The 15,047-nt window shown below is 39.5% G+C and overlaps 2 protein-coding genes across 2 annotated transcripts; both read left to right on the forward strand.

The window, feature by feature from the left end:
- The first annotated feature begins 462 nt into the window (after positions 1 to 462).
- ASCL3 (achaete-scute family bHLH transcription factor 3) lies at positions 463 to 5,835 on the forward strand. The gene is made up of 4 exons (XM_033168267.1): positions 463 to 472; positions 1,024 to 1,064; positions 2,818 to 2,953; positions 4,745 to 5,835. The coding sequence occupies exons 1-4, from the start codon at positions 463 to 465 to the stop codon at positions 5,293 to 5,295; spliced, it is 738 nt and encodes a 245-aa protein (XP_033024158.1). The 3' UTR covers positions 5,296 to 5,835.
- A 4,170-nt stretch (positions 5,836 to 10,005) lies between these two features.
- On the forward strand, positions 10,006 to 14,776 carry C1H11orf16 (chromosome 1 C11orf16 homolog). The gene is made up of 5 exons (XM_033169417.1): positions 10,006 to 10,043; positions 10,150 to 10,312; positions 12,665 to 12,890; positions 13,431 to 14,099; positions 14,564 to 14,776. Exons 1-5 carry the CDS (start codon positions 10,006 to 10,008, stop codon positions 14,764 to 14,766), a joined length of 1,299 nt encoding a protein of 432 aa, XP_033025308.1. The 3' UTR covers positions 14,767 to 14,776.
- The last annotated feature ends 271 nt before the right edge of the window (positions 14,777 to 15,047 follow it).

A 15,047-nucleotide genomic window follows, 5' to 3' on the forward strand; every position in this document is an offset into this window, starting at 1 on the left:
ACTGCTTTTCTGCCTGAAAGCCCTCAAAGCAGCTTACAACAATGAACGCAAACTAAATCGTCCCATTACAATTACTGAAAACATAATGCAGCAGAATATAACTGACTGTAGTACCGCAGTAAGGCAAAATAGGGCAACATGAATTCCTCAGTGCCAAAGGCCCAACTAAATAAAATACTGGCCACAGTGCCAGTAACACAATAGGTAGCCACTTTGCATGGGAAATGGCAGACCTTCAAAGCCGTATATAGTTTAGGCCCAATATATTTAAAGGTGTGGACCAGTATTTTGAACTCCAAAAAAACTGGGAGAAATATGCTTCATATAATAGGCCTGTGAAAGAAGTCTGGCTGGAGCATCATGCTCCTGTAGTTTCCAAAACATTTTCAGAGTTGATGTATGCAGATTATGTTATCGTAGTCCAGCCTCGATGTGCCCAAGGCATACAGGGCCAGGTGTATAATGAGGCATGGTGAGATACTTGCCTGGACAGCAGATCACACAAGGGTGGTTGATGCATCACCCACCATACTGTTTACAAGCCAGTTGGCCTCGCAGCTGCCGCCTACTCTACTATAGGTGGCCAGTCTGCCTCTCACCTGCTGTATTCCTGCAGTATTGGCTGCTATCACCACCACTGCCTGCCCACTTGCTCATAAGTTCCATTATGGTTGCCTCAGGGATGCAGTTGGTTGTACTCCAAAAGGTCCAGCAAGGAATCATAACTTTCTCTACCCATGTGGTCAAACCTTGCCAGTCAGGATGGATATAGGTCAAGTGAGCAGGTGGCCTGCAGGTAGCAGTAGTTGGGCTACTGCTGGCTGGGAGGTGGATCCCATCTTAGCCTCCCCAACCCTTTTCTGCTGTACCTGCAGAACAGCAGCCCTTTGGAGGAGTCTGAATGTTTGGCCGGCCAGCCCTGCTCATGTAGAGTAAGAATTTTGACACAGCTGTGGCCGGTTTCTCTATCTCTGGTTTCCAGAGGGGAAGCCTGCCTATGTGGAGGCTGCTATTGGAGGTGAGCTGAAACTGGGGGGCTGGACTCGGTCAAGGTGACACCAAAGGTGAGTCATTTATTTGGGTGGCTTCTTCCTTTCAGAGGGTGATGAGGGCAAGGACACTCCCCCATGGGTGGTGACTGGTTGTGGGTGGGCTTGCTCCTAGGTGAGAGTGTGAAGCAGGTGTCTGTGTGTATGTTAACCTGGATTCCAAGTAAGGTGGGATTATGGGGAGCTTCATCTGTGATGAAAGCATGAATAAGCTCACAAGGATGGACCACCAAGAACTCCCTGCCCCACCGTGAGGGCAAAGTTGTAAACAAAAACCAAATAACCTCTCACAAAGTGGAACATTGATTTACATGGTACTGATATAACTATGATGGGAAAATAAGCCAACAGAGTAGATTTTAATATAAACTACCTGTTTTTGGTCAGATTTATCATAAGTTCTCCTCAACTACTGCTCTAGTCATCATCTGTCAGTGGAAGAGGGGACTTGAGAGCAGAGAAGGGGCAGATTTTTTGGGGGGTACCATTTCACAGTATGCTCTTTTCTGCTCCGTTAAGTTGCTAAACAAATTGCATTTAAAATGAGTGCTTGGAATCACCAAATCTGAAGAAGACTGAGTCGGGATTCAAGATGACCATAAAAGAGTGGAGAACTGGGCTCAAACTAACAAAATGAATTTCAGTAGGCACAAATGTATGGTTCTGCATTTAGGCAGGAAGAACCAGATGCACAAATATAGGATGGGGAACACCTGGGTTGTCAGTAGTACATGTGAAAATTCTCTAGGGGCTTTAGTAGACCACAAATTTAACATGAGTCAACAGTGTGATGCAGCAGCAAAAAAAGTTAATGCTATATTGAGCTGCATCAACAGAAGTATAGTGTCTTGATCAAGGGAAGTAATAGTACTGTTCTATTCTGCCTTGGTCAGACCCCACCTTGAGTACTGTGTCCAGTTCTGGGAGTCACAATTTAAGAAGGATGTTGACAAGCTGGAACGTGTGCAGAGGAGGGCAACCAAGATGAGCAAGGGTCTGGAAACCAAGCTTTATGAAGAATGGTTGAGTGAGTTGGGTATGTTTAGCCTGGAAAAGAGGAGATTTACCGGTAATAGCCATCTTCAAATATCTAAAGGGCTTTCACAAGGAGAATGGAGCAAGCTTGTTTTCTCCTGCTCCAGAGGGTAGGATCCAAACCAATGGCTTCAAGTTACAAGAAATGAGATTCCAGCTAAACATCGGGAAGGAGTTTCTGATAGTAAGATCTGTTTGACAATGCAGCAGACTCCCTTGGAAGGTGATGGGCTCTCTTTCACTGGAAGTTTTTAAGCAGAGGTTGGATGGCCATCTGTCAGGGATGCTTTAGTTTAGATCCCTGCATTTCAGGGGGTTGGGCTAGATGACTCTATGATTCTATGAAATTGCTGATGACTAGACAGTGAACTGGCTTTGACTTTTACTAAGAAATGTCAGCATTTTACGATTTCCCAGTGGCCTTCTAAAATTGGTTTGTAAATATCCACATTCACAGGCATTCATTGTAACTATAAAGATAGTCTGAAATAAATTTGTTGAGATTTGATTTGTGTGTTTAACACACCTGAAGAAATATGTGGGGAAAGTACTCAAGATCTAGCAAATTATTCTACAGTGTAAATATGAACATTTATTTGATTAAAAAAATAGTAAATGTTTACAACAATTAACGTATTGGTAGTGTATAAATATGCTTCTGTCTGAAACCATAAAAACTATCTAATACGTTACACTTTCTATCCCATAATTCTAATATTTGTTGCCTTTATAGCTGCAGTGTGGGTGGAAGAAGCTAAACCAGAAAAGAGCAGATCTAACTGTAAGCTACTTTGCATATTGTCAATCGACTATAAATTTAGATCTGTCTTTTGACTCAGTCCAACAGGCACAAGAACTGTGGAACTCAGGTAAGGAATGTAAGGAAAATAGAGGCTAATAGCAAAATGTTACATGGTTTTTGTTAATGTTAATCCAGATTGCTAAATTTAAATGATGCACATGATATATACTTTGTGAGCTCTAGTTTATAGAATAGATTTATAGGGGAAAGTGCTATAAGAATCAACTTATTAACATACATTATTTTAGTGTGGTGTTTTGAAGTTCAGTCCCTGTCTAATATTTTAGATTTTTCCTTGTCGTTTCTGGGGATTCTTTTCCATTTCATCATAAGCAAGTCTAGGAATGAAAAACTTAGCTTTGTTTTATGATCTTTTGTTTTGTCTCAGGCACTGAGGCAAATTTCAGAAAGAATAAAGCAAATTATTTGAATTAATGACACTTTACTTCTTAGTAAATAATTCAGTTAACTGAGGTTTCTAATTTAAGTTAAATGTTTGGTGAATTCAGTAATCTTTCCAAATGTTAAAATGCAAAAATTACTTGGCATTTTTATTATAGACCATTTACTGACTCAGCTTTTACAATGCATGTTCAATAAATATGTTTCCTTGATTGCTGTTTAGCAATATAAAACTCCTAGCACATTTGCAAAGCTAAGCAGCGTCTGGTATGGTTTCAAATTGGATGGGGCACCGATGAGGGACCAGACATGTTGAGATTCCTGCGTTGGAGGAAGTTGGACTAGATGACCCTCCAACTCTACAATTCTATGATTCTATAATTCTGTTAAATCTTCCTTGCTCTATATTACAGGCTGTAGACCCAATTTGTTTGCAAAGGGGGTGGGGATGTTCTTCTGTACATGTGTGTGTTGTGGAATCCTCTATGCTGGAGTAGGCTGGTGGGAACTGACAAATGTGATTGTGAGGCACGGGGAGAGCCAATTTCCTCCCTTACATGTTCTGAAGGTCAGTTGGTGGAGACATTACAGGAGATTCATTGCTCTCTAAGCAGCTTCCCATTAAATCCTAACCACATATATTGACTGCGGGCATGTTATTTAATTGCTTTTAGAGTAATACTTTAATATTTGCTAGCAAGCTGATCCAGTAATCCCTGATAAATGGAAGAAAACAACTTCTTACGCTATTGACTATTGCTTATAAGAATAAATAATGTATTTTAAGGGAGGATGAGAAACATTAATTTACCGTTATCTTTCACATTATTTGCTGTATGAAGTTGTTAAGTTGCTATCTTACAGAATAATAGATACAACATTGTTTTGGATGGAGGAGTTGGCGAATTTTGAATTCTGATATTAGGCACAACCTGAAAAGGAGAGTGCCTGTTAAAAGATATGGGGCACAATTTGCTCAAGGTGAATACATGTAGGCCTCACTAATTTCAGTGAGAGAGTTAAGCACATTGCAAGCTTTTCCACAGACAACATCCCTCTTTCCCTGGGCTAATAATCAGCATAAGTGATAGGAATAGCGAGGCACACACTGCAGAGAAAAAGAGTGGATACCAGGAATAATGGAGAAGTTCATGTACCCGTCATTCTGACAACAACGGCATGTGTTTTTGCCCAGGAAGATCTGCCATATGATTTCACATCCTCAACTGTGAAGCAAAAGAGATTTATCTAGTTGCAAGTATCTATGCTTATATTGATTTATTTACAATGTCTCCTTTGCATATGGAACATTGTATTTAAATAGGTCAGTACAACATCATTGCAGTCTCCCACATATTTGCATAATATCAGAAGTGCACTAAAAATACTGACAATCACACCTAGCCTATTGCAATGTATGAATCACTAAAGCTGATACAAAGTTCTCCATTTCTAGCTCTATACCTGAGACACCACAGCTTGGGAAGCTTTTGGGATGCCATGGACAGATTGCCAATCTTAAGCGACTCCCACGCTGGACAGATGTCTAGACTTGGCTGCAGGGACCTTTATGCTGCACTCCATTTCTACCCAGAGATCCCAAACCAATTCACTGGCCCCGAAGATTTGCCTCTGCTTCCTTTCACACCAGAGCAGCTGACTGCTGAGAATTTCTACAGCGATCCTTATGCGTTCCCATTTCAAGGTCCCTGTGGGAATTTTGGCAGATGCGAGTATTCTTGCGGCCCAGCATTCATCAGAAAAAGGAATGAAAGGGAAAGGCAGAGAGTTAAGTGTGTCAACGAAGGCTATGCCAAACTCAGACATCACCTACCTGCCGAATACCTAGAGAAACGACTCAGCAAAGTAGAAACACTCCGAGCTGCGATTAAATACATCAGGTATCTCCAATCTGTGCTGTACAATGATTCAGAGGAGAATAGCAGGGAAGCTCACCAGGCACCCAAAGATAGCTCTCAAAGCGATCACGTTCCAAGGACTTCATAGTCTGTTCAAGAGCAAATAAAGTCGTCTCTGGAAACTCCAAAGACCTCCTGCCTGTTCAAAGATGCTTGTAAGACTAACTTGCTATACAATGTGGTAATTTCAGGGCTTGTGACTGTGATGACATGAATCTTGATAAAATGTGTTTCAAATGATTGAAATGGCTGGAATCATTTTGACAGATTGATATGAGGGATCAGTAATACGTGGTTAATTTTGATTATAAGGGGGTGGGGGGAACGCCAATGTGTCAACTCAAGCTGAATGCTTTAGGTTATATATTAAAAAAAAGATTCTGCTCCTTTCTGAGAACAGTAACCTCACTATCTTTGCTAACATTTATTTCTAAAAATTAATATAATTTAAGTTTCTCTATAAATTAATAAAATGTATAAAGTTTCTGTATAAATTCTGTTTGCACAGAATGTATAAACTGGAAACCACTTGACTGTAACAGCAACAAAAAAGACAGTATTGTAAAAACACACTAACTTTGGAAATGCTAATATTGAGTTAATTTTATCTGGATAGTTTGTTTCTCAGAATCTAAATAAAGCCTTGTTCTATGATCAAACAATATCTTATAACAAGTTTGTTGTATTATACGGACACACAGTGAGAGAAACATCACAACATAAACAGTGAGTGGAATAAATGAAGCAGAAGGAGTGTCTATACCTCCTGTTACTCCCTCTATTTCAATAATACAAAGAAACTAACAAACATACCTTAGGTTCTCTCAATTTTATTGTACTGTTCCATTTACTTGAGGATTTGAGCATCATAAACATTACAGACAAAGACATTCCAAGAAGGATGCTTCTTCAATGGTCCTTCAACTGGTAATCGGAACAGCTGATACTGACACTTACCGGTACCACTGGGGAGGAACACCCTCCCTAATAATATAGAAAAAGCTTGAATCTTCTTATACTCTCCTCTTTCCACATGGCTTTATTAGTAGTAATATTTATTAATATATATCATGCTTAACTGCCAAAGCGGCAATTCATAGGTGCAAAACCAATTACAAAAAATATAAATGTACAATAAAAAAATTCCATCAAAAATATTAAAATAAACAGCTACAATTGAACTGTGCACTAAAACAAACCCATTAAAACACAACAGTTAAAACAACTATTAAAATAGTTATTTCAACCAAATACATGTTTATAAAGTTATTTGTCACATTTGAATAAATTTCTACAGGGTAGAAATGAGATGCTGCTCAAAGTGGACTGTGGTTGCAGCTAGCTGAATAGTTTTTATCTTTATCAGTAAGTTACATTTAATAGATAATGATTTTAATTATATATTTTAATGTGTGTGTGTTTAATGTAAACCACTCTTATGTTTTATTACAATCAAATGGTATAGAAATCTTGTGAAATAATAAAGAAATATTTTTATTGAGGAAAGGCTCTGTAGTGCAGAGTGCACTGTGACTTCGAGCATTTGTTTTTTTTCTTTATTTCTTTTCATTAGACTTGAGCATTCTCTGGACAATCTTCACTGTACCCTTGTCATTTTTCTTTCTTCAGTATTTAGTGCCACTGAGTTTAGAAATAAGATGTACCTGAGAAAACATTCACAGCTGATATTCACACACTATGAATGTGTGTGTGTGTTTCATACATTCTGTACTATCTGACACAAGTTCCTGTTTGCAGTGGCTCTATAGCAACATGCTTAGAAACAGAAACAGCCACCAATAACACTCCTCCTCAGCAGAGAGGTGCAGTATTGTTGAAGTCAAGCCAATTGAAACATCCCAGCATTTAGTACTGAAAGCATCTGGTGAGTTCTAATTACTATTTTAGCAAATCAATGAACTGAAGAGTTTTAGGTTTGCCTCCCCCTTGCTGATTTAGTTGGTAGATGGCTTCACTTTACTTGGTAGATTTGGGTATATATTTGGTGCTATTTGTGTTACTGTGATAGAGAAGCATTAAAAATAATCTTTATTTACAATGGATGGTAACTTAGTAAGTTCTATCGAATTCAATATAACAGGTATGTGTGCATAAGATAGCAGCCTTACACTTGAATACCGGTAAACAAATTGTTTATTGTTGTAAGTTGTTTTAAATAGTTTTGTGTTTTACTGCTGCTATGCACCTTGTGAGCTTAGGATGAAGGGCAGGTAATAAAGAAATAAGAAAAAACTACCTCACACTTCCTTCAGTATGTACAAAGATTGTATGCTATAACTTTTGGAATATGCTAATTGATTTAAATATAATATACTGTAATCAATTAATAGCAAGAAAGCAGGAGTAAATTTTATTTATTTGGTTGACAGGCCTAGTTAGAATAAAATAGAAATGAGGCACAGATAATATAGGTCTTGATTATGCTTGGATTAGCATGTCAGCAGTATACAGTTTCCAGATGATTTGATGTCTTAATGATTGCACAGTTCCTACAAATTTTCTCAAGGAAGTACTTCTGTTAGAGGTGAGCCCTGTCTCCCAGCCCTCAAACCTCTTTTGTTTTTGTTTTTACTCCTGGGAAATGCTAAAACAGTTAACCAACAAAATAATAAGCACACGATGAGCACTCTCAAAAACACCAATCTCCTTTTTAATGCTGACACCCATAATCAAGTCAGATTGTATCAATCTCTGAAGCACTACAAAATCTTTTTGCCAGCCTGCCTGATAAATGCCTGGCATTTACTGTCACGTTGCAAATCTTACCTTGACAGCTGCAGAGTAAGTTCTCTCTTCACATGCCATTTCTCTGTATGATCATTCCCTTGTTGCAAGAAGGCAGTGATTATGAAGCACAAGAGAACACAGAACAGATCAAAATATTTCCGCACCATAATCTTGCATGATTTAAATGGAACGACTTTTTCTAAACCAATTTCAACTATGGAAGCATTACCTGTGGTGCTTTCTGAATCATGAGGTACTTTGGGAGCACAACCTATATAAGCAGTTTCCTATGTTTCTGGTTAGGTTATGGAGTGCACAAAGGGAAGCAGGGTGAGTGTCTCTCTTGGCTATAACCTGTATTTGATTGCCTTACTAATAGATTTGATTTGTCTAATTCCCATACCAACCTCTAATGTGATATGCAGAGATGTGGGAAATGTTTCTGGAAAAACAGGCACATTGCAACTGACAACGGCAAACTGACAATGCAGATTGCAAAATCCTACCTACACCAATAACCCAATTATCCCACCAGCAATGTAGATTGGTGAGGATCATCTTGAGTAGAACCCCTGTGTTAGGTGGCTAACCCCCATTCTGGAGACCTGATCTGGCTCCCAAGCACATCTCCCTCCCTCTGCCCCACCCCAACTCCACTGATTTTGGCAACATCATCAAAAATCATACATAGTGCTGTTCTGGACAAAAATATTTAAACTTCTCCACCAAACTCAGAGAATTTATTTACACACAGAGACCTATGCAAAAACGCACAGCCATTGTTGTTGTTGTTGCTTGGTCCAAACTGTGTGATGTGTAGTTACTACTTACACGCTACATTGTTTTTTTTCCTGTATTACATAAAAAGTTGCTGTATTTCATCAAAGATTCACAATACAAACCAATGCATGTCTACTCAGAAGCAAGTCCCACTGGGATATATTGCCAGGTGAGTGTGTCTACAATTGCAGCTTTATATATACTGAAGTGGTGGGCATTTTCCACACATTTTCTTGCACTTGAAATTAATTAATAATCACAGAGATTTATTATTAAGAATTATTGAATTCATATACCGCCCTATACCTGGAGGTCTCCGGGTGGTTCACAGAACAAAAACCTTCTTCCCTTCTTCTCCCTTGCGATTCCAGGAATCGCACATTCAAACATAATCTTAAATGGTGTATTTAGCGGGGAATCCTAAATCCTTAAAAAAGAGCACAGTATTGCAACTGACAAACAGTGATATTGTTCTGCGGGATGGCGGCTAGGAAATGGAGATGGGGCTCTTTAAAATGTAAGACCATACAAATGTAGACACCAAATAGGGATTATCAAGTTATCGTTGTTGTTGATGATGATGCTATTATTTTGGACAGTGTTGCTAGTCCTATAGCAATGTCAGTTTTGCTCATCACCTTCAAATCCCGAGCACAACTCAGCCGTTCCTCACAATTGTGCTTTTGTAAAAAGTTGGTCCAGATAAAGAATTTAATTCCTTATCAGTAGTTAGTACTTTCAAATCTATTCCCATTCAATGTAAGACGTTAGGGCCTGATTCATAACTGTTGCAGATAACATTCAGGAAAATGAGCTTGAGCAGTGGCAGGAATTACTGTTATGTCATGGTGACTTGTTTTCCTCCTTCAGAATACTTAACGTGCCTTATGGGGTGGTTACTTTTTTTTTTGGTAGGGAAATACTTCGAAAGGAATGGATGGCTGCACCTGGTTCTCTTTGCCGTACTACAGTCATTGCTGTGCAATGCTAGCACAAGCTAAACCTGTGCATAGCAGCTTCACAGCTCATCCCAGTTCCACCTGCACTGGTGCCATTTCAGCACATCCTGCCTGTGTTGTTGGATCGCTCAACACCACAAGGTAATAAAAAGGGTGTATGGGGATGGGCAGACTGAAGTTGAAGAGTTCAAGCAAGAGCTCCATTTTGAAATGCCAGCTCTCATATGCAAATTCCATTCCAGTGTTCAATTATAGATGTTGCATTGTAGATACATATTTGGATTTTTCAAGTGGGGTGAGGGGTATTGTTGATGCCGAAACAGGGGTACGGAAAAATAATACTCCTGAGGTAAAACTTTTGCATTTGCATCAAGGTTCTAGCTGTTGTAGATGAAGTAGCTTTTCTTGTCATGTATAGATAAAACGAGCATTAACACTTTCTCTGTTATTTGAAGGTGTTTACATTTCGGCCACTGCCTCCATTTTCCTCCTCTTAGAGCATGTGAGGCAGTAAAAAACTTGGAGAGATCCTTGGACACTGTTGGCATTCCTGTTTTGGCAAGAAGAGAAACTGATGGTTATTATTATCCTGGCACAATAATAAAAGCTATTATAGAGGCAAGTTGCTATATTATATTTTTTCTGGCATGTATAGATGAGACATTAATAATTCACCCCACAATCTTTATGGATTCTGCTAAAGGTGTCAGATTCTGGGCAAGTGGCGTATGTCCATCACAACTGCTGCATTCAATGGAAGCTGGTGTCTGCCTTGTTTTGATGGAGAAAAAAACTCTTTAATATTAGACATCCTGCTCATTAAGTGGCATCCTCCCCTCCTTTTACCTGCTGAATAATTGGGGATTCTGATGGATCATGAGGACCACTCTCTAGCATTTATTGCACAGAGTTGCTACAATCTGTATTTGAAAATTGTGTCACATTACCACCAAGCTTTCAGCCACATTTGACAACCACTTTCCCCATATTTTCAGAAATTTCTAGATTTCATTTGACTTGTCTGAGGTCCATCTTGCATGAGACCTTCAGAAATTACAACTGCTGCCAAGGTCACAACTACACCATACATTTACAGTACATGCTGTTCCCTCAAAGAATCCTGGGAAATATAGTTTACCCCTCTCATACCTACAATTCCCAGCATCCTTAACAAACTACCGTTGCCAAAATTCTTAGTTTAGGGGAAGCTATGTGCTTGAAATGTGTGGTGTGGCTGTGACCCAAGTCTCTGTCCAGCTTGTTGACACAGGTTTTCTTGTGTGTGTTTTTTTAACCTCCCTGCCAGGTGTTATCTGGAGATTTATGCTGTTTGGGGACAATATCCCATAGTTTGTTATGAGTAAACTAATAGACATTATACTTGCTGGAAATGTCTTAGCATGTTAATATATATAAACTTGACACTTTTTGTCCTCTGTACACAGGGAAAACAACCTTCAATTCATTAGCTGTTAGTATTTGAAACTTAAAAAAAATGTTGTGCTGTTTTTGAAGTGTAAGAAAAAGGCAAGGCTGTTTATCAAAGTTTTCGGAAGACTGACAAATTTGAAATGTCTGGTATTCAGCATGTAGTGGGAGTGACTGGCAATAATATATTTTTGTTTTGTAGTGTTTGATTCCATTCATTACACAACATGGTGGCCACTTATGCATTGCTAAAAAAAGAGGAATTGATTTTTTTTTAAAGGACAAAATGTGATTAGCATAAAAATTGCACATGCTTATTCATACATATAGGTGCAGATGAGGAAATACTGGGAAGAATTCAACATTATACTATGTTGATAATACTATCAGGGCAAGCTTGCCAGACATAACAATCCCCCTCTCCTCCTCATGCTATTCTGGGGTACTCCCAACCCCCCCCCCAAGTCAATTTGGGGAGCACAGGCGGAAGAGATGAGGGAAAGGCCCATTGTACAAATCTAAGTCATTGTGCAGGCTTCCACAGATTGCACTCATTAACCGAATGCCATCAGATGAATGTACAGTGGTACCTCAGGTTACATACGCTTCAGGTTACAGACTCCGCTAACCCAGAAATAGTACCTCGGGTTAAGAACTTTGCTTCAGGATGAGAACAGAAATCGGGCGGTGGCTGTGTGGCGGCAGCGGGAGATCCCATTAGCTAAAGTGGTGCTTCAGGTTAAGAACAGTTTCAGGTTAAGAACGGACCTCCAGAATGAATTAAGTTCTTAACCCAAGATACCACTGTAATGTAAAAATAAATTCTATATATCTCAGCATAGTGGGGGAGACAGTGATCTACGTGCCAGCTCAGTCTTCTGTCCAGGTCCTATCTGTTGATGGCCAACTTCAAGGCTCCAGTTCTTCCTTCTAATGGTTAATTTTTAAACCAAACTTAGACCAAAGGACACTTTTAAGTAGAGTCCGCTTGTCCTTTGATAAGTCCTTCAATTAGAGGACTGCTCTCTGTAACATAGGAAATACGGCCAACCCAACACATACAGATGTGCCCACTGCATGGGCGTAGCCAGGATTTTTGTTAGGATGGAGAACCTCAGTTAGCTATGTATTTTTTATTGATTACTGGGGGGGGGGGGAGCTGCCCCTCCCTGTACCCCCTTGGCTATGCTCATAGCCTACTGCAATGCTCCTCTCTTGAAATTAATATGGGAATCATTGTAGGCAGGTGAACCCCACATGCGTTTTGCAATTCCTAAGGTTGTTACTAACGGTTGGAACACAGGAAGCTGCCTTATACCAGATTAGACTATTGTTCATTTAGCCCAATAATCTTTACTTTTGGCTAGCAGTAGCTGCCTAAGGTCTCATTCAGAGGTCTTCCATGCCATCGTACTAACATGGCCAGAATCCTGCATTTCCTGCCCTTCGTTTCTTAAGCATCATATATGTGACTGCTGATTATTTCATGACTAAAGCTTGTTAGTTTTTCATTTTAATTCTCCATCTTCTTTCTGGCACCAGGGCGAGAAAAGAACCTTTCTTGTACAGTTTGCCAAGTCATTTGGACTGAGCGAGGACACAACATGCGTGCAAGAAACAGCCAGCAGTGACATGTTTGAGTGTGTGAATGGAATGAGGCATTCCATACTGCCAGGTGATAAAGTGCTGGCACCCTGGGAGCCACAGCAAAAAAGATATGGCCCTGGCACTACCATCCAAGGCATGGAAACCAGGGATCCCTTGAGAGGTAAAACCCAGTTTGTTTATTTTTTTAACATGAGCCAGTAGCTGAGCTAGCTTTTTGTGTGTATGTGTATAGTATAATATAGCCCTGAACATAGGAAGCGCAGTGTGCTCCTGTGGTTTTCATTTACTCCTCGTATTTCATTTACTATCAAATTATGCATATGGTGGAAAAACACTGCTTATGTCAAAGCTCTGGTGATTTTTTAAAAAAACAAAACAAAAACCCTCAAACAGGTATTTAGTTATTATGCATACTTTCTAGACTGGAATATAAAGATCACATCAGATTGATTTAAACTGACAAACTATTACTAGCATTTGCTCCTTTGGGAAGAAGGGCAGAATAGATTTTTTTTAAAAAAATATGTTTTATTTATACAATTAAGCATTAAGATATATACATGCAAAAGATCACATATAGAAACATACAATAAAAACCATCACATTCCCAGTCCCTTCCTTAAAATTAGGATAGAAATTTAATAAATACATTGAGGGGAGTGATGGCTTTTCCCAGTTTGTATTTTTCTCTTCAAAACAGGGAAAGAAGATGAAGAAATTATAGTCAGTTTCTGGAATGGCAAGAAAGCCAAAGTCCCATTGGGTGTAGCCCTGTGGATTTCCCCAGTGCAGTGGGAGAGGATTGTGGAGATGATCCATATGCCCCTTACCAGCAGGAAAGCATCTGAAGGGCAACTCCAAAGACCCGGTCACTACAGTGGCTCATGTAGGGCTATATCAAGGTCCATGCATGGATGTGCTGTAGGTGGCCTCTGCCAGCTCCAGAGGCCATGTTGCCCTTTCATCTTCCCTTGCTCCAGGTGCCTTCAGCACACATGCTCATTCTTTGGAAATTCACAGTACGCTTCCTGCTGCTGCCCTAAATACAGTGGCTGCTGGTGGCCACCCTCTTTAACTGAACCATCCCAGAGAAATGTTGAAGAAGAAGAAGAGTTCAGCAGCAAACCACTACTGGCAGTGGAAGCGCCTCCAAAGGAAGAACCAGCCACTGTAGTGTCCAGCTCTTCTTCTTCATGCTCCTCCAGTTCCAGAAGTGGCACAGAAACAGGTTTGACCAAGACTACAATGGTAGATCATGCAGTGAACACGGATTCTAGTCTTTTTGAAAAGTCCAAGCTGCAAGAAATCAGGAGGCCTTGTTGGAAATACTGGAAGAGAAGCCACCCCAGCTCTCATCATAACAGCCACGGTACACAACATTTCCTTTGAATGAGCTTCAAAGTGGAAGGTAGAAGAGTGCCCAAAACTATCTGGCATTATCATACTGGTTGAGGTGAACAGCTGTACTGAGATTGATTTTTCTGCTAATGGTATCACAGATACTAACATACTTGGGGATTTCTGGTTTGTCCTTTGCTGTTAGCTGTTTGTTTGTTTGTTTGTGTGGAGATGAAAAGCACTTTTGAGGGGTTTTTTATTTTTATAATCAAGTGGTGTATACATTTTATAAAATAATTTGCATTAAGTAGAAATATATATTGAGTCAAATCATGAGCCCAAAACCCCCATAAGTTGTAGCCAATTGCCTTAACAGAAGAGAGGGATTTCAAAAGAACCCCCCCCCAACCACTCGGTTCCCTGTTTCATACCTTGTTTGATTATTTTGCCTTTGTCTAACTACTCACAAATTAAATGTTATACTATCATGTATAGGAACCAATTATACTTTGGACAGCACCTGCAGAAAGGAAAGATCTGAAACCAAAGCAGTTCCTTATATGGATCCATCCCCAACTGCACTGATCAACCACAGTGCCATGTTTGAAACTATTGAACAGTCTCCTCGAAGGCAACTTACTGTGAAGGAAGTCTTGGGCCACAAAGACACCAAACCATCCTCAGGAGGAGAGCAATGAACACAGTAAAACAAAAACAGAAACCCACCCTCCATTGAAAGCATATGCTTGTTTTTTATTCTGCTTATTTTGTGGGTCCACAAGAATATATTCAGATATTTAGAATAATAGTGTTGGATCATTAGCATCTAATAAATTATATATATGGTAATTTCTCCAGCAAATGAATTGTTTCAACACTGGGTGGACCCTAGAGGAGATCTGTGCATCTAACCACAGTATAACAGAAAATTCAAATATATTTTGAATAACTATTTTTGGGACCAGCCAGGGAAGTTGTT

This window comes from Lacerta agilis, chromosome 1 (genome assembly GCF_009819535.1).
Source record: "Lacerta agilis isolate rLacAgi1 chromosome 1, rLacAgi1.pri, whole genome shotgun sequence".
Lineage (NCBI taxonomy): Eukaryota > Metazoa > Chordata > Lepidosauria > Squamata > Lacertidae > Lacerta > Lacerta agilis.